Source organism: Labeo rohita, unplaced genomic scaffold (assembly GCF_022985175.1).
Source record: "Labeo rohita strain BAU-BD-2019 unplaced genomic scaffold, IGBB_LRoh.1.0 scaffold_128, whole genome shotgun sequence".
In the NCBI taxonomy this organism is placed as follows: Eukaryota; Metazoa; Chordata; class Actinopteri; order Cypriniformes; family Cyprinidae; genus Labeo; species Labeo rohita.
In genome coordinates, this window is record NW_026127428.1 from 103,143 (window position 1) to 125,002 (window position 21,860).

The window sequence follows — 21,860 nt, forward strand, 5'->3', positions numbered from 1 at the left end:
TCAGAAACCAAAAATCTGGTAACACCGTTTAGAAATAGGTGTGTTCGATTTAACGCAGCGTGATCAAATTCTGACTAGAAGCAGTGCATGCCGGTTAGAAATTTTGTCCGACTTGAGGCGGCGCCGACGCCTCGTGACTGTCACGTGTGGCATCAAAGTACCGCAATAGCGATTCGAGAGCAGCCGACTGACTCAGCCGACGCAGTTTGTTCACGATTGGCCAGATTCACCGCATGACGATCACGTGTGTTTTGGGTTTATTCTAACATCCTCAAGTACGATAATACTCACAAATCTGTGTTCTTAGAACAGTAAAAGTGTTTTTACTGTAGTCGCAATGTTATGTTGAGTCAGATCTATCATAAAACACTGATAAAAGCATAAATAACACCACTTTATTAGTATTTAAACAGTATATGTTTATGTTGATCATTATTCTTGTTCAGATGGCGCTGTATAAAGCAGTATATGAAACGTGTTTCTGTTGCTCGTGAAAACACTTTTGAAAAGTCTGTGTATTTTATAAATATTAAATTTAATTCACTTCATCTGTGATAGTGGACGCAAACACAGCGAGAGCTTCACCAACGAGAGCAGAAAGTGTCTGACTTGACGCCTCCGTTTTCAACTCCACCCGCGACTGCTCTCGGCTACTCTCGTTGATCGCCGTCTGTAGCCGTGGATGAAGTCGAACACACCTAATGTGTCCGAGTTACGTCCGGCTTGCTCTGATGTCATGCTGACGTGTGCCAAAAAAACTCTCGCGACTGCGAGGCGGCTGTGTCGGATTGAGCAGTCGGGCGCAGTTGCTCTCCACTGACTGCGCTGACCAAAAGCACGATGGGAAACACCTGGATGACGAGACAGCTTAATTTTAAATTTGCATGAATATTCCCAAACACTATGCCAGTACGATCCCTGTGAGAGATATATGATTGTTGTCATATTTCTATAAAAATCTAAAATACACGTTTGTATTAAAGTAAAAATGGATGATAAATACGTTTTAAGTGTCTTGTTCATCATATTTATTTTCATATAAAAAACAACTGAGCTGAAATTATAGGTGTGATCAATATGAAACGTGTTTATGTTGCTCATGAAAACGCTTTTGAAAAGTCTGTGTATTTGATAAATATTGGATTTAATTCACTTCATCTGTGATAGAGCATGCAAACACCGCGAGAGCATCACTAACGAGAGCAGAAAGTGTCCGACTTGACAGCTCCGTTTTCAACTCTGCCCGCGACTGCTTTCGGCTACTGTTACAGGTGTTAGATCAGGTCCCCACGCCAGACAATTAGGATCCAGCCCCGGACACCAGATCCCATCAGAAAATATCAGTCTTTCAGTAACAGAACAACTAGTCAGCAAGCTGTAGTTACCCCAACCCCACTAACAGCAGGTTTCTGTCAGTTATGAAGTTGACCGATGAAAGCAAGAAAAGAGCAGAAGCAGGAGACGAAGTGATGATGGTAAAAAGAGTATAACAGAATTTATTGAACAGTTTTAGTTGCGTATGTCTCAATGTTCAAACTTCATCTGGGGAGTACAGCTCAAAGAACAATGATATATCAAATGGATTCAACATCCCATAAACCGTGAATTTCCATAAACATCCCTGTTATCTATTTCTTAGACCAAACAATTCATGAAACCCCACAATCATGGAACTGATAATGAAAATGCATAAGCAAGAAAAATAATAAGAAATATTAAAAAAAATAAAACGTATAAATGAATAATATTTATGAATAAATGCTTAAATAATCAAATAAATAATTAAATATGAATTATGTGAATGACTAATGATTATGAATAATTATGTAAATAAATAAAATTGAAAACAAACATAAAATTCAAACAACTAAATAATTTGCATGTAGGGATCTAAGGATCCTTCACAGGTATAATAGTAATCCAATCTGTTCATCTCATCAGACTCTATGGCCAACAAAGAAAGTGTGGATAGTGTTTTTAGAGTCATTATTGTCCTCAGTTCAATTTTCATTTCATTATTTAATTTACAAAATAATTTTTAAGTGCTTTACTCCCTTCAAAGAAAGGTGTAAAATGGCTGTTTTCAGAAATATGACAATGAGTGCATTGTCTATTTAAAATACTAATTTGAATGTTTGTATTTAAATACCTTTGGAAAAAGTCAAATGTATTTTGTATTTAAATACATTTAATCTTAGTATTTTTGTATTTAGTATTTAGTATACTTGTGCATACAGGAAATCAGCAGTCTAATAAAGAGGTTGATTGGCAAAAAGTATTTTACGTATTTTGAAAATACAAAAATACTAAGATTAAATGTATTTAAATACAAAATAAAAAATAGTATTTTGCATTTCAAATACATGTTTTTGAAATATTACCCATCCCTGACTGTGCTTAACAAATTTATTGGACCACCACCCAATGTACGGTTTGTGCCACAGCTGCCCCAGACTAAGTACTGGTGATTACCAAAATCAATGGTTAATCCACCAGTATGTGTAAGATCTTTAGTCAAAGTAGTGTTTCTAATGGTAAAATATAATTTATTAAACGCTTTTGAAAAGTCTGTGTATTTGATGAACATTGCATTTAATTCACTTCATCAGTGATAGAGCATGCAAACACCGCGAGAGCTTCACTAACGAGAGCAGAAAGTGTCTGACTTAAATGCAATATTTATCAAATACACAGACTTTTCAAAAGCGTTTTCATGAGCAACAGAAACACGTTTCATATATACTGCTTAATACAGCACCACACATGTTTGTTTTTGTGAATTGTGGGGACTTTCCATAGACTTCTATAGTTTTTATACTGACCAAACGATATTGTCTATCCCCTAACCCAACCCTAACCCTAAACCTAGCCCTCACAGAAAACGCGTTTGCATCGTTACACTTTCAGATAAACATCATTTACTATTTTTAATAATTTTTTAACATTGTGGGGACCGCAAATTTCAGGTTTTACTATCCTTGTGGAGACATTTGGTCCCCACAATGTAGCAAAAACAAGTACATCTGAACAAGAATAATGATCAACATAAACATACACTATTTAAATACTAATAAATTGGGGTTATATATGCTTTTATCAGTGTTTTATGATAGATCTGACTCAACATAACATTGCGACTACAGTAAAAACACTTTTATCGTTCTAAAAACACAGATTTGTGAGTATTATCGGACTTGAGGATGTTAGAATAAACCCAAAACACACGCGATCGTTGTCATGTGGTGAATCTGGCCAATTGTGAAACAGCCATGTGGTCATCAGAGCTCCTGCAGCCGCTCTGGAGAAACTGCGCCGGCTGAGTCAGCCGACTGCTCTCGAATCGCTATCGCGGTACTTTGATGCCACACGTGACAGTCACGAGGCGCTGGCGCCTCCTCAAGTCGGACAAAATTTCTAACCGGCATGCACCGCTTCAAGTCAGAATTTGATCGAGCTGCGCAGCGCCGCATTAAGTCGAACACACCTATAATTTCAGCTCTGTTGTTTTTATGTGACAATAAATATGATAAACAAGACACTCAAAGTGTTTTCTATTTAATTTCATATGAAAGGTGTATTTATCATCAATTTCTACTTTAATACAAAGGTGCATTTTAGATTTTTGTAGAATCTCTCACAGGGATCGTACTGGCATAGTGTTTGGGAATATTCATGCAAATTTAAACACATATACACATTATATTTGATTAAAAACATTTTAGACACGCTTGTCTGAGCAAATGAACTCTAAGCTGTGTCGTCATACAGGCATTTCCCATTGTGCTTTTGGTCAGCGCAGTTGGTGGAGAGCAACTGCGCTCGACTGCTCAATCCGACACAGCCGCCTCGCCATCGCGAGAGTTTTTTGGCACACCTCAGCATGACATCAGAGCAAGGCGGACGTAACTCGGACACATATCTAACCGGCATGCATCTTGCGCTGATCCCCGGTGATCGGTTCTGCACAGATTTTGCTCATCTCAAACAAGCCTATATCCTTTGCGTCTGTGTTCTGATGCCAAAAGTTTCCCATTGAAATGAATGTGACGCTTAGAGGCACTTGACCGTTCTGCAGAACCTGATTTTACCGAGTGAGAATGGGTTGATTTATCGTGATAATATTGTTGTGTAATAACTAGGGGTCCAACAATACAGTTAGTCCACGGTTCAATACATACCTCGGTTTTTACCCAGGGTTTTCGGTTCGGTTTGGTTCTGATATCTTACCACTTCAGTGTTTTTTTTTTTTTTTTTTTTTTTTTTTTTTGCAACAAATTAACAAAATACTCTCTTAAACCTCTGTACATTGAAAAAAGCATGGTTTAGTATATGTCTGCTTATTTTTCCTTTTGAGAGAGGTTTTGTTTTTTCGATTTTTATGCAAAATAGAATGGGTTTCATTCATACTGGATGTTACAGGGCGCCCTCGTGCAGTAAATCCACATATGCGTCAAAGAAGTAGCGCTGATTACGTTCCGTTCTAGCTGCTCTAATGTGGATAAAGGCATCACTATAGGCTGCGTCCGAAAACCTAGTCAGCTGACTTGCTGCCTCGCTGCCTTATGAGGCAGTGACTTCGAAGGCTGCGAAGGCAACTCTAGAAACAGTTTCGGACAGACTTCACAGGCAGCAGAACATGACGCCGTTGCTAGGTTACCTAACGGTTAAGTTGTAGATTTTGTAGAAAAACAATCTGATACAGTTTTATATAAATGCTTTAACACATAAATACCTCAGTGTCATTACCCACCGAAGGTCTGTGTGTCGGAGAAGACGACTGAGAATGGCAGCTACTTTTTGCTTAAACAAATAAAAGCACTGATGCAAGTAATATTGCAGAACAGGTCATTGTTATTAGTGGCTGTTTCGTTATTATTAGTAGTGTATTGTAAATATTATTCTTATTTACTACTCATTTGAACCCTTTTAACATTTTACTAATTACTATTATTATAAACAATATTATTTATTATGCTTTTTACACTATTACGATTCATAAAGTATATCATGGTCAAGATCTCATCTATTATACCAGAATATCTTTATTTATATATCCTATATGATGCACACGCACAGGATTGTGGGAAATCGAAGGCAGCGAAGGATATATCTATGCTGCCTTCAAAATTCCATCAGAAGAAGGTACCTCCGGAGACAGGAAGTGAAGCAGAATTAGAATTCGGACGTGCCTTGATGCCTTCCTGCCTTGGAATGCTGCCTCCGAAGGCAGCATTTTAGAGCTTTCGGACGCAGCCATAGAATGGGAATGTGACGTCAGCAATGCACGGCATTCTGGGACATTCGGACATGGATGCTACAGTCTGGACTGAGAAATAGTGGAGGTAGATGTTAAAATATATATTGTACATTTAAAAACACCTAAGAATGGAGAACGCTTGCTGTGACATGAATTGCCATATCTGCTGTCATGAGAACAGATCTAAAATGAAGCGCAATTTTATGCTTTTCAGCTTAAAACAACACAATGGCGAAAACAGCTCAATGAAAAATAAACAACTTCTGGCTTTTTCGTTTGTATTTATTATTTATTACAATTTTACAATTTCCGATCCACTTGAATTTGTAAGTGCTCACGCTATGAATAACACGTTTGGAAATGTAATTTAATTTGTGATACGGCTCTTTGCGATCACTGTCATAAAGCAACTCATGTGATTAAACGTTACTGTTCAGCAGCTCTTTGTAAGAAATTGTGTATTTGTTCAATTTAAGTCCAGTAAAACTTATTGAACTTTATCCCTCAATGAAATTAGGGCGATATGACATATGATTAAATCAGCGTTTCTCAAATCCATTCCTCACGTACCGTCGCTCTGCATATATTGCATGGCTGTCTTATTTAACCTGATTCAGACAACCAGCTAGTCCAAAGAGAGCTCCATGACTGAACTGTGTTGCGATTAACATGGTCCCTAAACAATGTTCATTGCTCCCCACTCCCTGAGCAGTGGAAATCAGTTTAAGTTTACTTAGGAATATTCATTCTTGGATTTGCGCTACGCCACCGACTGCATAGTCTTCACACACAGACGAAACTTAGAGGAGTGTGACACAATATACGCCTGTAAATAAATGCAATTTAAATTCATGTCTTGCACACTTTAATGTTCAGTGAATGGAACATATACGCTGTCTTCGAACTGTAATCAGGGCGGAATATTTCGAGTTCGCAGGGCACTTACTTTTGAATAGAACCGACATCTGGGATACACACAAAATGTGCAGAGCGGTGGTTCACTTACATGATCAACTGGCTGAGATCAACCTATAGTGTGTTTATTTTATCGGTCAGATACATCAGTGCCACCTAGTTATTAAAAACTGCAAAAGAGAAATTAATTTGGTCCTGTGTGTGGTACAATAGAAGGCGGCGGTATGATTTCTGTGAGTGTGTATGTGTCGTGTTCTGGCCACACGACTGAGTGCTCGAATGAACGCAATGGATTCAAATATTAGTACATTTATTCTACGCAAGTGCAAGCAGCTCTTAAAAATATTAAAGCAAATACAGTAGTTTTTTCCTCTAGTGATTTGTATTTATTGTCATTGTACGCTATTTAGCGTGTCCTAAAACATGGCGGTGACTACCCAGAATGCAATGTGCAGTGACGTAAACTCCTGAGCTCTATTGCTGTGAGTCTGTGACTGGATAAAAAAAACATAACGTTAAACGTTTTGAATGATGAAATGTAAGGACAATAAACACTCGTCTACAATAATATATGGTTTATCTGTGTTCTTCAAGCCATCTTGTGTATTTTCATAAGCCAATGCTAATCGACATACATAGAATATAAGTATAGAATTTGTTGTCTGCCTCATTCTGTGATAAGAATCCACATCAGATCACATAAAGAAGTTATTTCAAACACTCCACTGATGTTGTGAATTAAAAACAAGTTAGAATATATTTTTTAAAACATGTTTTTATAACTCTTTTGTTGGACAACAGGTTTAGAAAGGCTTATCATTGCATGTCATTAGAATGGGAGATGCTCTGCGTGTGTTGCTTTTTCAAATATAAGCGGGGAAGCGTTTCCTCATTTCAGCATGTGAAATCACGGGCACACACACAGCGAATTCCGACAGAAATAAAACAAGGAAGTTGTTTAAATGCAAAACCGAAAAACCGCAATTCATAAGCACGTATTGAACCGTGGAGGTCGAACCGAACGGTTCAATATTATATTGAGTATTGCGACATCCCTAGTAATAACATTACATAGAACAAAACATTAACCTGAACTGCACATGAAAAGTATGAAGAAATATTTCAGAGTGAAATATGGTGCTTTAAAGTTCAAAAATACTGACATTGTTCAGTTCACTAATGCTCTGTATCATATGAAGGAACTGTAGCACTCAGATCTGTGATATTGTTATGATTTACGGAATAATTCAATGATTCAAATGTACTCTGTGTGGTATCACTAATGCAGTTTTGTTTTGTGAGTTAGTTTTCCATGTAATTTAGATCAATGTGACATTCGCACAATTCGCCCAATTAGCCCCAAATTTTGTAATCTTCATCTAGACAGCCTGAAGACCAAAATGTATCAAAAGAACTTGGATTCATCCAATAGTTTAGAAGATAGGCCTACTTTTTGACAAGTGCATTGAGCCATTATTACACAATCAGTTGGCTAAATAACGTTTCAGTCATTAGCGTCTACAGATCCCTTACAAAAATTAAATATGGTAAAAAAAAAAAAAAACACCACCATGTAGTAACCACAAATTAACAATGGTCTTGCTACACTAACCAGTTTAACCATGTATGTGTAGTATAACCACAGGATAAGAAATCATGAACTTGATGCTCGGGGCACCAAGAGCATTTTTTTAAATATTAGCAGTTTATATCAATGGTAATGAGATGATGACTGTAACACTAATATTGTTCACTAGAGGGAGCCACAGGATAACAAATCCTTTTACTTCTCAAAGTTGTAAAATCTGCAGACTGTGATCACAGACATCCTTCATGATAACATGACAATAACCAGGTTTAAACAAATGAGACAATAACTGAGTAGACCATTATTGTTTCTTTCTGTATTTTCAAAGCAAAACCTTGCACAGATATTTTGGTACATTAATATTCTCAATATAATAAACAATAAAGAAGTAATTTTTATGAAGAATATATGTTAGTTTAAATCTGTTTAAATTCCACATTCGGTCAGTTGGTTTTTGAACAGTGAACACAAACATCACCAGCGCTGTTTCTATGACAACCAATTCTTCAAACTCATACTGCACCCTAGTAACAGAACAGTTACATCTGTCTGGAATGAAAAGATACATTTGAAATGATAATAATACATAACTGAGAATAGTCTGAATGTTTGATATTATTTTTCTTAACACAGAGTATTTAAGTAAAATTGGAAAAAAATTAAAAAATAAATAAATAAAAGTTTACAATCATTTAAAATTTGGGGTCAGTAAGTGCTTCATATTTGTGTATGATATTTTGTATGATAAACTGATATTTTGAACTAATATTGTGTCATTTTATACATATATATATATATATATATATATATCTTTTACTGACCCCAAAGTTTTGATGTATATTAAATAATTTTCTAATACACTTAAAACATAAACCACAAATGGGTTAAGATAAACAAGCAAGCTGTTACTTTATGACTAATCAATGTCCATGTTTTTTTTGTTTGTTTGTTTGTTTTGTTTTGTTTTGTTTTTCTTCACAGAGTATATTGCATATTCTGCATATTCAAAGAGTTAAGGCTTTCTGTCCAATAAAATATTTTACAGTTTGACATAGCTAGATATATATTTTCCAAATAAAAATATATTTTCACTATACATTTACATTCAAAGACAACTTTTCCAGACATTGAAATTTTAAAACTCCTTAATATTTCCAGTTTTTCCAGGAAAATGAAAATTGTTCACTTAGGAAATCAGAACAGAAACGGCCTTACATTTCATATTCTTTTCTCTTACTTTTCAAATAATAATCTACTGCCTTTGCTAATATCAAGTCCTAAATCAATACACACTGCAATACTAAATAATAATCATTCTTTTCTTTTCTTTTTCTCCAATGTATAATCAAATATTAACATGCAAACTTTCTGAAGCACATGATGGTTTGAATCACTAATATCAAGTGCTGATGAATCTATTGCCATCACATGCTCAATATCATAAAGATTATACATGATTGATGATGATTGAAACTTATCAGTATCCTGGGATTGAAAGTTTCTCCTCTTGGCATTTTTTTTTATATTTCACCTGAGCATGTGTCACATCACTAGATCCAGCACCTGAAAATACAGAAATTAATTTAAAAAACATGTTTCATTTTTATATGCAGTATTTCATTTTATTCTTTAATTCATGATTGAGGCCTATAGATGCAGTTTTCTTGTGAATTGTGATTGATGTTTATATTTTGACTCACCTTAATCTGTTTTCAGTGCAAGTTTAGAGTAAATGCAGTCAGAACTCTCAGTTTTATTCTCTAAAAGATGACAACAGTTAATATCATTAGCACCTACTGTATGTCCAACAGTCATAATATCAGTATATTTATAAAATCTCTACAGCTAAGGTATGTTATTCAGTGATCTATTTTAATTCTAGACACACACACACACACACACACACACACACATATATATATATATATATATATATATAAATATATATTATATTTTATATTTTAAAATGACAACATGATATCCACGAACAGATGTTTAGGATAATACTGTGGTAATTTCCGCTACTGTTATGATCATAAAATCATTAGAGCAGAGACTTTTGTTTCAGTTTACCTTTGTTTTCTTTCTTTTTCTTCTTTTTCTTTGTAGATTTCAATTCAATCTCAGCATAGGTGAGTTCAGTAGACTCACTTACACTGTCTACAATGAGCAACAGAGAAAGAAAAAAAATTGAAGATGAATTAACACTTTCTTTACAATGGAACTTCTAATCATAATGACATAAAATACATTCAAATGATGTCATTTACCTGTGCTTATGTCTTTATTAACAGCTGCACCACCAGAGTCATAAATATGAGCAGTTCCTGTGATTAAATAATACATTAATTAATATCCTATATGTCAAACACACAAATATCATGTCAGACTTTAGAAGAGTGAAAAAATTATTTAGTTGTCTGATCCATTCTGTTAATAAAAGTTATCCATAAGTGTCTTCCATCTCAGCTCGTGAAGATTTATGGATATTTAATATTATTTATGGGTAATGGGTAAAGACTGACCAGACTGGTTCTGGTCTGATGTCTGACTGTTGTTCTGTTGTTGACTGACAGTAGAGGGAGACTGAGATCTTCCACCTACACAAACACAACATGTTTTATTGGAATCTGTGGATCCAGGAATAACCTTTAACTTCAGTGGAACCCTTTCAATCCTCAAAAAGCACTTAATAGTGGAGAAAATTCTTTAGATTTTTTAAATGTTCTTCACACTAAGAAAGAGAAAGGTCTTCTTTACACAGCAAAATCCCCAGTGTTAATTTAACACTCTGAGTGTGGACACATATAAACACAGAAGCAGTGTTAAAGTTAACACTGAAGCAGTGTTGAAGGTAATGAGATAATTAGGTGATTAACAAAGTGATGATTGATCATTATTGAAGACACCTGATGTTAATAAGCAGAATCACCAAAGGAGAAAACCAAAATTTTTAAGCAACCATTATAGTGGTCAATGTTTGCATTAGTTGGACTCTTGGCCCTTAAATCTTTAATATTAGATTTTGTTTGGCTGCTGTATTTGAGTTGAAATAGCCAGACAAGCCAAAAGCTCAAGTCACCAGGTGATTATGTTTCAACATATTCGTTGTTTGACGTAAATCATCTAGAGTCTAATCTCTAAATTAGTTTTTTTTTTTTTTTTTGCTTATTGTAATAGCCTTGACAATCCACAGAAGATCCAGCACTTCTTATACATTTAGGAAAGATTTTACAACCTGTTTAAAAAAAAGAAGTATTTCATGTAGGCACACATAGACATCAAGAACCAGCCCATGAATCTCAACAATGGTGACAAACGGCATATTCAGATAAACAGATCAACTCTGAACTCTCATAATTTAATCATGCCGCAATGCATGATGGGAGTCATGGATGAGTTCTGATTGGCTACAACACGCTTTTTGATGGTCACCGTTGTTGTGATTCTCACACTGATTCTTCATGTCTGTGTGTCTAAATTAAGATAAACTTTTTTTCATCATCTGTCTGATTATGGCAAAACTGATTGATCTTCTGGTCACAGTTTTTTTTGTAATCTGTAAGGAAATTCTATGTCAAGTACTGAAGTCACGATATGATGATTAAGTCAAGCACAGCCAATGCCATCTTATTTATTTTTGCTCTTTGGCTTTTACAACTCAGTAATTGCAGCCAAACAAAACCTAATATTGATGATTTAAGGGTCAAGAGCCCAACTAATGCAAACACTGACCACTATAATGGTTGCTTAAAAATGTTGGTTTTCTCCTTTGGTGATTCTGCTTATTAACATCAGGTGTCTTCAATAAGGACCAATCATCACTTCGTTAATCACCTAATTATCTCGTTAACTTTAACACTGCTTCAGTGTTTATATGTGTCCACACTCAGAGTGTTAAATTAACACTGGGGATTTTGCTGTGTAGCATTGTTGTGAAAACCTATTTTTGGAGCCTTTATTTTGACGAGTGCATCTGGAAACTGACCAGACACCTTGTAAAATCAGCTGACATAACAGCGTTTGCAAAAATGTCATGGAAAATTAATTTAACCTTTGTTTTTTCTGTAGCGCCACAGCAGGATCAAGAAGACAATGATCAAAACTGAGACAGTCAGTCCTGCAGTCACTCCAGTTGTTATGGGTTTGAGACCATCAGATCTTGAGTCTGTGGAAGCTGAGATATATTTTTACATTTAGATTAGTGCTGTAAAGTGTACAGAAATATTTCTGTAGTGTTTCTAGTTCTTATTCTCACCTCTGACTGAGATCCAGCTCTTGGGTGACTCTCCTCTCTCTGGGTGTTTGCAGTAGTAGAAACCCTCATGTGACTTTGAGACAGTAGTGATGCTCATCTCTGTAGTTTGATTCTGGATGAGTGATCCATCTTTATAGAAATCAGCTCTGAGGTTTGGTGAGGTTGTATGTTGATATAAACAGTGTAGAATCAGATGATCTCCTTCAGTCACAGGATGAACAGGACTCTCCAGAATCACACCAGCTACAGAAACAGAACAAACATGCACTTACTGCATTATAATTATTAAAAAAAAATAAAAAATCAGAAACACAGACTCACAGTGTACAGTGATATTAACAGGATGATGTTTCTCTCCAGATTCAGACTCACACCAGTACACTCCAGTGTGTGATGTGATGGTGGAGCTGATTGTACATGTAGATCCTGTTTGTGATCCTCGATGTAATGATGAACAATCTTCCAGCCGTCCACCGTCTGTGTATCTTCTCACTCTCCATCCAGTAGAGTTACTCTGGTCCTCACAGATCAGAGAGAGAGAGACAGATGTGAAGTGTTGAGTTCTGCTGGGACTGACGATCAGAGAGACTGGAGGAGAAACACCTGAGACAACAATTACAGCTTTAGAGTCTCAGATTGAAGCATGGAAACTCTCTTTATAAAATATGAACCAATAGTTTAAGTTCTGTTTGAACTCACCAGTGACCCACAGCAGCTGTGTGTTGCTGAACTGTGTTTTATAGGCTGGTTTCTCTCTCTCTGCTCTGCACGAATAAACTCCTGTGTGATTTAGAGCGGCAGAACTGACAGTGTAGTTTCCTCCTGCTCCTCTGCTGCTGTCTGAGAGTGGATTATAATGACGGCTGTTCTCTGTAAAACCAGAGAATGCATTAATTATTAAATGGTATTTTTGCCCTAAATAAAATCAGTTAATTCAGATTTTACCACATTAAAGGAGAAGTTCACTTCCAGAACAAAAATTTACAGATAATGTACTTGCCCCCTTGTCATACAAGATATTCATGTCTTTCTTTCTTCAGTCGTAAAGAAATTTTGTGTTTTGAGGAATACGTTTCAGGAATGTTTTCTGTATAGTGGACTTCAATTGTGGCTGTAAGTTTGAACTTCCAAAATGCAGTTTCAGTGCATTTCCCAGTCTTATCTAGCAAAATGATCGGTCATTTTAATTAAAAAATAAAAAAAAATAAAAAAAACATTTAGATACTTTTTAACCTCAAATGCTCAGCTTGTCTAGCTCAGCATGTACAGCATGTGTACTCTGTGCATTCCAGTTCAATACAGTTAGGGTAAATCCTCATTTTCTCCTCCAACTTCAAAATTATACATCACTGTTTTACCTTTTTTTGCGTGGTAAAGGGTGACCACATTTGCATGTTCACTTTTAAACATGTTACTTCTGTAGCGATGTTGGATTATTTTGAAGTTGGAGGAGAAAATGAGATGAGAGTTTTTTGACATACCCTAACTGTATTAACCCAGAATGCAAAGACTACGCATGCGCATGGCAAAGCTTGATAAGGCCAGCATCTGAGGTTCAAAATTACATACCTTTTTTTTTTTTTTTTTTTAGAAAATGACCAATTGTTTCGCAAGATAAGACCCTTCTTCCTCAGCTAGGATCGGTTAGAGCCCTTTGAAGCCGCATTTAAACTGCATTTTGGACGTTCAAACTCCTGGGCACCATAGAAGTCCACTATATGGAGAGAATCCTGAAATGTTTGCCTCAAAAAAACAAAAAAAACAATTTCTTTACGACTGAAAAAAGAAACACATGAACATCTTGGATGACAAGGGGGTGAAGTCCATTATCTGTAAATTTTTGTTCTGGAAGTGAACTTTTCCTTTAAGCACATTATAACTTACCTGCTGAGACAGTTAAAGTGAACCAGCTGAATGTCCAGCCTGTAGAAAAGTTGTAAACCTCACAGATCAGAGTCACTGGATCTCCTTCAGTCAACCACATATGTGGAGAAACACTTAAAACTGCTCTGGGATCTGAAATAGAGAAATCATTAATAACATGTTAAATGTGAGTTTGTGTGTGTGAAGAGATGATCCAACTCACCTGATACTGTCAGTGTAACTGCATCACTCATTTGTGACCAGCGTGATCCTCCTGTCTCTGATCCTTTACAGGTGTATTTACCTGCATTAGATTTAGTAACAGAACTGAGTGTGTGTTCCTGTCGATCACTGAAAACACTGGTTAAACCTTCTTTATACCAGCTGTAGCTCCAGTTAGTGACTCCTTCACCATTTAAGTCACATCTGAGAGTGACTGTGTCTCCTCTGAATACATGTTGATCAGGTTTAATGGTCACTTTGGGTTTTGGTCTTTCTGTACAATGACAAAAATTCACAATGAAAATAATGTGTTGTTTTTATTGCATTAACACAGTCACTTGATTGTAAAACACATGCTTTTGCTCTATTTCACCAACAAAAATGGTTCCAAACACAGTCACAGCACTGTTTTACGTTTCTGAACAACGTGATGGTTTTTCTTTTGTGAATGAATCAACCGTTTGAATGATTTGGTTTCAATCGCAATGACTCACTTATTAACAGTGACTTGCTGCCACCTACTGGTGGTTTTAATTTCACATTTTACATTCCCTTTTACATTCATATTTTTAAAAATAATTTTAGATATCAGGATTTAACGTTTTAGGATTAAAATATAAAAATATTATGCATTCATAATGCATTCATGTCCTGCATTAAACAGTGGGTTATACATCTATCTGTGTTTCCTCTGCACTGAAAAGATGAATTTTGTTGATAATGATTTAATTTGTTTGGTAATAGTCTAAAATGTCTTAATATTTGAATTTACTTTATTGATTAAATATAAGTATTTGATGCAAAAGATAATTCATACTTAAAAAAAAAAAGAATGGCTTTATAAAGCTAAAAAATGCCCATAAAAAAAAAAAATCACTTTAAACCTGTTGGAAAATATCAGTTTCTGTCACTGCTGTGAAATGACCACTCTGAATATGAAGAATATCAATAACTTTAAGAGTCAGCTATTCATGGCAGTCCTGCAGCGCAGCACACTCAGCAAAATACTGTCTGATTACTGTTATCGATGAAATCTCTCAAAATGTTGAAATATAATTTTTTGTCAACATCACACATTCCTTGGCTAGACACTTAATTCTTCTTTTGCTTAGTGATTGTTTGGTACAATCATAATATGAGCTTTTTATCTTAGAGTAAGGTTTTATTTATTGATTTATTTTTTGAAGGGCGGGTCTGGTTAGGGGGACAGCCTAAGAGCTTTGACACAATTCGAACACCGGTTGGGATGGACAGAAGGAAAAACAGTGTGAGCAAAGGCAGATGTGGATATTTGGCAGATGTGGGTTTATGGACCAGGGCTTAGGGCAAGACCTGCACTAGTGGAGGGGGATCAGTGGTGGAGGTAACAAAGTACAACTATTCACATTATTGTGATTAAGTAGTTTTTTTTTTTTTCATCTTTCATGAGTGTATATTCTGCAAGTAAGTCTATAATTTCAATTTTATTTAAGTGCAAATTATTCAAAGTAATCTATTTTAGTAGATCACAATTTGTTACTGAGTACACCTTCTAGGGCTGTGACATGATCTTGCAACATTAAGATATAATATTTCTTGTTGAGGTGAAAAACCTCTATGATGAGGTCTAAGGGTGAAATTTACTAAATCTAGTATCTATCCAGCCAAGTTTTGTGAGACTTGGTTTGGAGATTTTTGAGGAAACTGGTTTTAAAAACACTGCATAATGTGAAAGAAAAGAAGCAAATCACTCATTTATAACATGTTAAATGTGAGTTTGTGTGTATAAAGTGATGATCAAACTCACCTAATACTGTCAGTGTAACTTTATCACTCTTTTGTGACCAGCGTGATCCTTCTGTCTCTGATCCATAACAGGTGTATTTACCTGCGTCAGACTCAGTAACAAAACTGAGTGTGTGTTCCTGTCGATCACTGAAAACACTGGTTGAACCTTCTTTATACCAGCTGTAGCTCCAGCTAGTGACTCCTTTACCATTTATGTCACATCTGAGAGTGACTGTGTCTCCTCTGAATACATGTTGAGCAGGTTTAATGGTCACTTTGGGTTTTGGTCTTTCTGTACAATGACAAAAATTCACAATGAAAATAATGTAATAAATGATTTAAAATGTAATAAAAAAAAAATGTGTTTATACTGAATGCACATTTAATTGTAAAACACACACCAAATCAAGTTAGACTTAAGTGTTTTTCAATTATAGTCACTAAATCAGTCTCCTGCTAAATCACTTTCATTGTGTTCTCAGAGAAAAGGGAAATACTTGCCATATATTGTCACTATTACTGGTTTACTGTAACCTGTGTAATATCTTCCTCTTCGTGCTCTGCACTTGTACTCTCCTCCATCAGAGACTTTCACAGAATTGATTATTGTAGTTGCAGTTTCAGTAGATTCACTGTGTGAGTGTTTTGTCCAGAGAAACTCCCATCCATTGTGTGACTGAATCAGCTCACATCTCAGAGTAACTGAGTCTCCAGTGAACACTGAACTCTGTGGCTCAGCAGTCAGAATAGGTGTAGGAAAATCTGTCAAAATAAAGTTAGTGGGATTATGAGTTATTAAAGTTTTTAAGCAGATTTCCTCCTCGTACTAGTAAATCATTATTGCATCTTGATTTTAAAGGAAAAGTAAGACATAAATATTTAAGAATCAATTGCAGGAACAACCCTTATGAAACAAACATATATGGAAATATACTGCTAAATGTAATGTTATAAATTACATAATTCAAATGACCCTGCAAATATATTCAGTATTTATTTGTTATTTTGTATTTAAAGCACTTTGTGGTCTTGCTCCTATTTACATTTCAGATCTTCTCCATAAGAACGCTTAGATCGTCCTCTCAGTTGTTAGTGATTGTCCCAAAATCTCATTTTAAATCTAAAGGGAACAGGGCTTTTTCAGTTTTTGGTCCTACACTATGTAACTCTTTACCTTTATCCATCAAATCATCCCATACAGTATTGTCTTTTAAATTTGTCTTTTAAATATCTCTTAAAACATATCTTTTTTCTCCAGCTTTTACTTAACTTGAAAACACCTTTTTGTTTTATGTTATGTTATGTCATTTTTTGTTTAGTGATGCTTTGTATTACTTATTGTAGTATTTAATGATTTTAAATTTTATATGTCTTAATGCTTTTGTTGGTTGATATTTCTGATATTTTGACTGTGCAGCACCTTGGTCAGCACTCATTGCTTTTAAGGTGCTATATAAATAAACGACCTTGACCTTGTAAATATATTGCATATGTGTATATAATGTGAATGTATGTCCACACACATTCATAGAATGAGTTCAGCAGATTTCTACTTCCCAGCATGCTTTGCTTCTGACATTGAAAGGAGTAAATATTAAAATTAATTATACTACGGGGCCGTTGAATGCTTGAATCTGATTTGCTGATGAACGTTCTAAGTTGTGCAATTATTTTCAGGGAAACACATTACATGCTATCAATTTGACCATGATTTCATTACATGTCTATAAAATCAAAATAACCAAAACCCACAAGACACTGGCCAAACAAATGATTTATTTCCATTGTTCAGTTCAAAAGTCCTTACTGCCTAAGATGATTTTATCATCAAAATGCAAGACAACTGGAAAACTAATGAATATTTCTAAAAGAGATAAAAACAGAGCTGTTCTTGATCCAAATTGTTTCACTATTAGTAGAAATTGTTTTATTATGTGAGACACACAGACTCACAGAGGTCATCCACAAATACTCTCTCTCGCTCTCGCTCTCTCTCTCTCTCTGCACATGTGTGAGCGTGGTGAGGAGAGCTGTTCTTGTCAGTGGTTTTGCTGTAGACTCTCTCTTGGTTTGTTTCTTTGCTGTTCTTGTCAGTGGTTTTCTAGACTGCTGGCGTAGCTGGTCAGCATGGCTGTGGGAGAGCAGTTTAGTTTTCAAAAGTTAACATGCTGACATGCTATCAAATTGTCTCCTCCTGAAGGAGCTTCTGTTGAAGATTGTAGTCTAGTGGTAGGTGAGATTGTTGGCTTTGAAAGCATCAAGTCGGCTTCCAGAATGAATAGTGCAGTCGTTATTTTTTTGGATGAGGTTGATAAAGCAAACCGTTTGCTTGAGAGTGGAATTATTATTAACGATACATACATACTGGTTTTGTCCCTGACAAGTCCTGCAAAAAATGTCACTATTTCAAATGCACCCCCGTTTTTGAAAAATGAACTTTTGGAAAAAGAGCTAGGGAGATATGGAAAGTTAGTTTCACCGATAAAAATGATCCCCATCAGTTGCAAGTCTCCTCAGCTTAAACATGTGATGTCTTTTAGGAGACAAGTTCAGATGATCCTTAAAAAGAACGATGAAGAGTTGAATTTGGTTTTTAAGTTTAAGGTTGATGATTTTGACTATACTGTACATGTAACCACAGAAATGATGAGGTGCTTTGGGTGCGGAGCGTTGGGGCATGGATTCGTTCGTGTCCGAATGAAAGAGGTGCAAGCCACTCGGCTGCTGATGCGGCAGACACGCCGCCCACTGGGGCTGATGGCGGTGCCACTGCTCTGGGCGAACCGCGAGAAAACACGCAGGTCTCACAGGTAGAAATTCGAGGGGATAATGGTCGGGAAGATGAGGTGGTGGTAGATTCAGATGGCAAACAGAGTGAGCAAAAAGTGCAAGATAACTCAAAAGGAGATTTAAATGTTGGTCACACAAGGACTAGAGTAGTGCAGTCAGTGTTGTTTAGTGAGGAAGATGTTTTGATGGATGATGATTTTTCTAAGGTGTCAAACAAAAGAAAAAGCCCTGAAAATAAATCAAGCACTGAACAAATCACAAAAGTGTCAAAAATGTATCCAGCGGTTTGCTTATCCCAGTCACAAGAAAGCTTGTCTGACACACAGGAGGGTGAAAGTGAATGTGGGGATACACAGATGGATGTGGAAAGTGTTTACCCCTTTACCAAAATTCAGATTTTTTTGCAAAAAACAAAGGGAATGAGATCTGTTAAAGTTGATGAATTCTTTCCAGATTTGAAATTGTTTCTTAGTTCAGTCAGATTTTTCATGAAAAACACAGAACCTACTACCCAGACAGCCTTTACTGATCAGAAAATATTTTGCCTTAAGAAGCTGATGGTGAAAGTTAAAGCACAAATAGCAAATGATGGCTAAGTGGTTTTTGTTTTGTTTTTTTGTTTTTTTTTGGGTTGATTTTGCTGTTTTGTCTAAATGTAGTCTCACTTTTGTCATGTGTGACATAAAGTTGGGTTCTTTAAATATTAATGGTGCTAGAGAGGATGTGAAAAGGTTTTCTCTTTTTAACTTGTTTAAAGTCAAGAAATTGAATGTTATTTTCTTACATGAAACACATAGTACATCTGAGAATGAAACTGATTGGAAGAAGAGTGGGATGGGGAAGTGTTTCTCAGTCATAAGAGCAGTAACAGTGGAGGTGTTGGCATCCTTTTTTCTAAAGATTTTTTACCTGTTTCATGTGTCACTGAAGAAATTATTGAGGGTCGACTGTTAAAAATACAAGCTGTTTTTGAAAATGTAAAAATAACCTTTATTAATGTATATGCACCAAATGTAGGCACCGAAAGGGTGATATTTTTAAATATTTTAAATACTGTGATTAGCAAATGTAATGAGGATGAATACATGTTCCTAGGCGGTGACTTTAATTGCACTGCAAATGCTTTTCTAGACAGAAATCATTCTGAACCGCATGGAGCTAGCATCAAAAGCCTTATTAACCTAATTGAAACAAATGATTTATGTTTGGAGATTTTTTCATACCACTTGGACTCATGTAAAGGACAATGTTTTATCTTTGGCAAGGCTTGACAGAGTTTATTGTTTTAAACATCACAGTAATGTTCTTAGAGGTTGTTCAATACTTCCAATTGGTATTTCAGATCATTCCCTTGTTCAAGTTTCTATCTTTGTTAAAGATGTGAAATGTAATAATGTGTCTTTGCTTTCAGATAATGTTTTTATTGATGTTTTTAAGTATTTTTGGAGTGGTTACACAAAAACAAAAGCTGAATACACCTCGTTACAGCAGTGGTGGGACATAGGGAAAGGAAAAATAAAGCAATTATGTTTACAATATACTCTCAATGTCACAAGGGACATGACTAAATCTATGAAAGTTTTGGAGAACGAGACAAAGAAATTACAAGAATTGGCAAACTCCTCAAAAGATGGAGAACATTTAAAAGATCTTAAAAAGAAAGAAGTTAGCTCTGTCAAGCCTTTTGGGTTTTTCTACTCAAGGTGCCTTAATTCGGTCACGGTATCAAAATATTGTTAAAATGGATGCTCCTTCTCATTTTTTCTTCGGCCTTGAATGAAAGAATGGACAAAAAAAGGCTCATGCATTCTTTGCGGTCCAGTACTGGAGTACTGGATTCGAAAATGTGCAGTTGAGTTTTATGAAAAGCTTTTTAAAAAGGAGTTCCAGGAGAATCCTGAGGTGGCACAGTCTTTTTATAGAGACTTACCTAAGGTTTCTGAGGAAGCTATGGCAGAGTTGAATGTGATGATCTCTGCTGAGGAGCTTTTTTTTATTGATGGACTTCCTGTTGATTTTTACAAAACCTTCTGGCCTGTGTTGGGAGAGGATCTACTGCTTGTTCTCAGGGACTGTCTAAGAAGAGGGCTGCTACCTTTGAGCTGCAAAAGAGCAATCCTCACTCTTCTCCCCAAGAAGGGAGACTTGCAGGAGATTAAAAACTGGCGGCCAGTGGCTTTACTCTGCACTGATTATAAATCTTGTCCAAGGTGTTGGCTTTGAGGTTGAGAAAAGTGATGGAGCATATCATTCATGTTGATCAGACATACTGCATTCCAAATAGGTTAATATTGATAATATTGTTTTAATTTGTGACTTTTTAGGTCTCTCCAAGTCATTGGGGTGCGAAAACGTTTTAATTTCATTAGACCAAGAAAAGGCTAGAGTTGAATATCAATATTTGTGGCAAACTTCAGATGCTTTTGGTTTCAGCTCTTGCTTTATAAACAGGGTTCGAGTCCTGTACAGTGATATTGACAGTATATTGAAGGTCAACGGTGGTTTAAGTGCTCCTTTTAAGGTTCAGAGGAGAATAAGACAAGGTTGCTCACTGTCTGGTATGTTGTACACTTTGGCAATAGAGCCTTTTTTACATAACTTAAGGCAATCTCTGGTTGTGAAACAGTTTTTAAATTATCTGCATATGTGGATGATGTTGTTGTTGTTGTTAACAAACTAAAAGATATTGATACTCTTGTTAAAAACATCAATGATTTTACTGTTTTATCTTCTGCCAAAGTTAACTGGGGGAAGAGTAAAGCTATATCTTTTAGTGAAAAACTAAGTCAGAATCTTGTTTTACCTGTGGGGTTAACTTGGAGTAACGGGGGCTTTAAATATCTTGGGGTTTATCTTGGTGATGAAACTTTTATGTGTAAAAACTGGGAAAATGCTGTAGAGAAAGTTGAAGGACATTTAAAAAAGTGGAAGTGGATTCTTCCACACATGTCTTTCAGAGGTCGAACACTAGTAATTAACAGCTTGGTTTCTTCTATGTTGTGGCACCAATTATTGTGTATTGATCCTCCAACAAAATGACTAGCTAAGATACAAGCAGTTCTAGTGGACTTCTTCTGGGATCGGATGCATTGGGTCCCACAGAGCATTTTGTTTTTACCGAAGGAAGAAGGGGGCCAAGGTCTTATTCATCTTGCCAGCAGAGGTGCTGCTTTTCGACTCCAGTTCATTCAGAGGTTCCT

The 21,860-nt window shown here is 35.8% G+C and overlaps 1 protein-coding gene across 1 annotated transcript in view; it reads right to left on the reverse strand.

Moving 5' to 3' along the window:
• The window catches only part of LOC127157956 (Fc receptor-like protein 5), a 104,550-nt gene that overhangs the window by 74,805 nt on the left and 7,885 nt on the right, over nucleotides 1–21,860 (reverse strand). The window contains exons 5-10 of the mRNA XM_051101133.1: nucleotides 16,372–16,632; nucleotides 15,890–16,162; nucleotides 14,105–14,377; nucleotides 13,903–14,034; nucleotides 12,718–12,888; nucleotides 12,340–12,621 (exon numbers count right to left, since the gene is read on the reverse strand). Coding sequence (XP_050957090.1) covers nucleotides 12,340–12,621; nucleotides 12,718–12,888; nucleotides 13,903–14,034; nucleotides 14,105–14,377; nucleotides 15,890–16,162; nucleotides 16,372–16,632 — 1,392 coding nt within the window. The remainder of the gene's footprint in view (nucleotides 1–12,339; nucleotides 12,622–12,717; nucleotides 12,889–13,902; nucleotides 14,035–14,104; nucleotides 14,378–15,889; nucleotides 16,163–16,371; nucleotides 16,633–21,860) is intronic.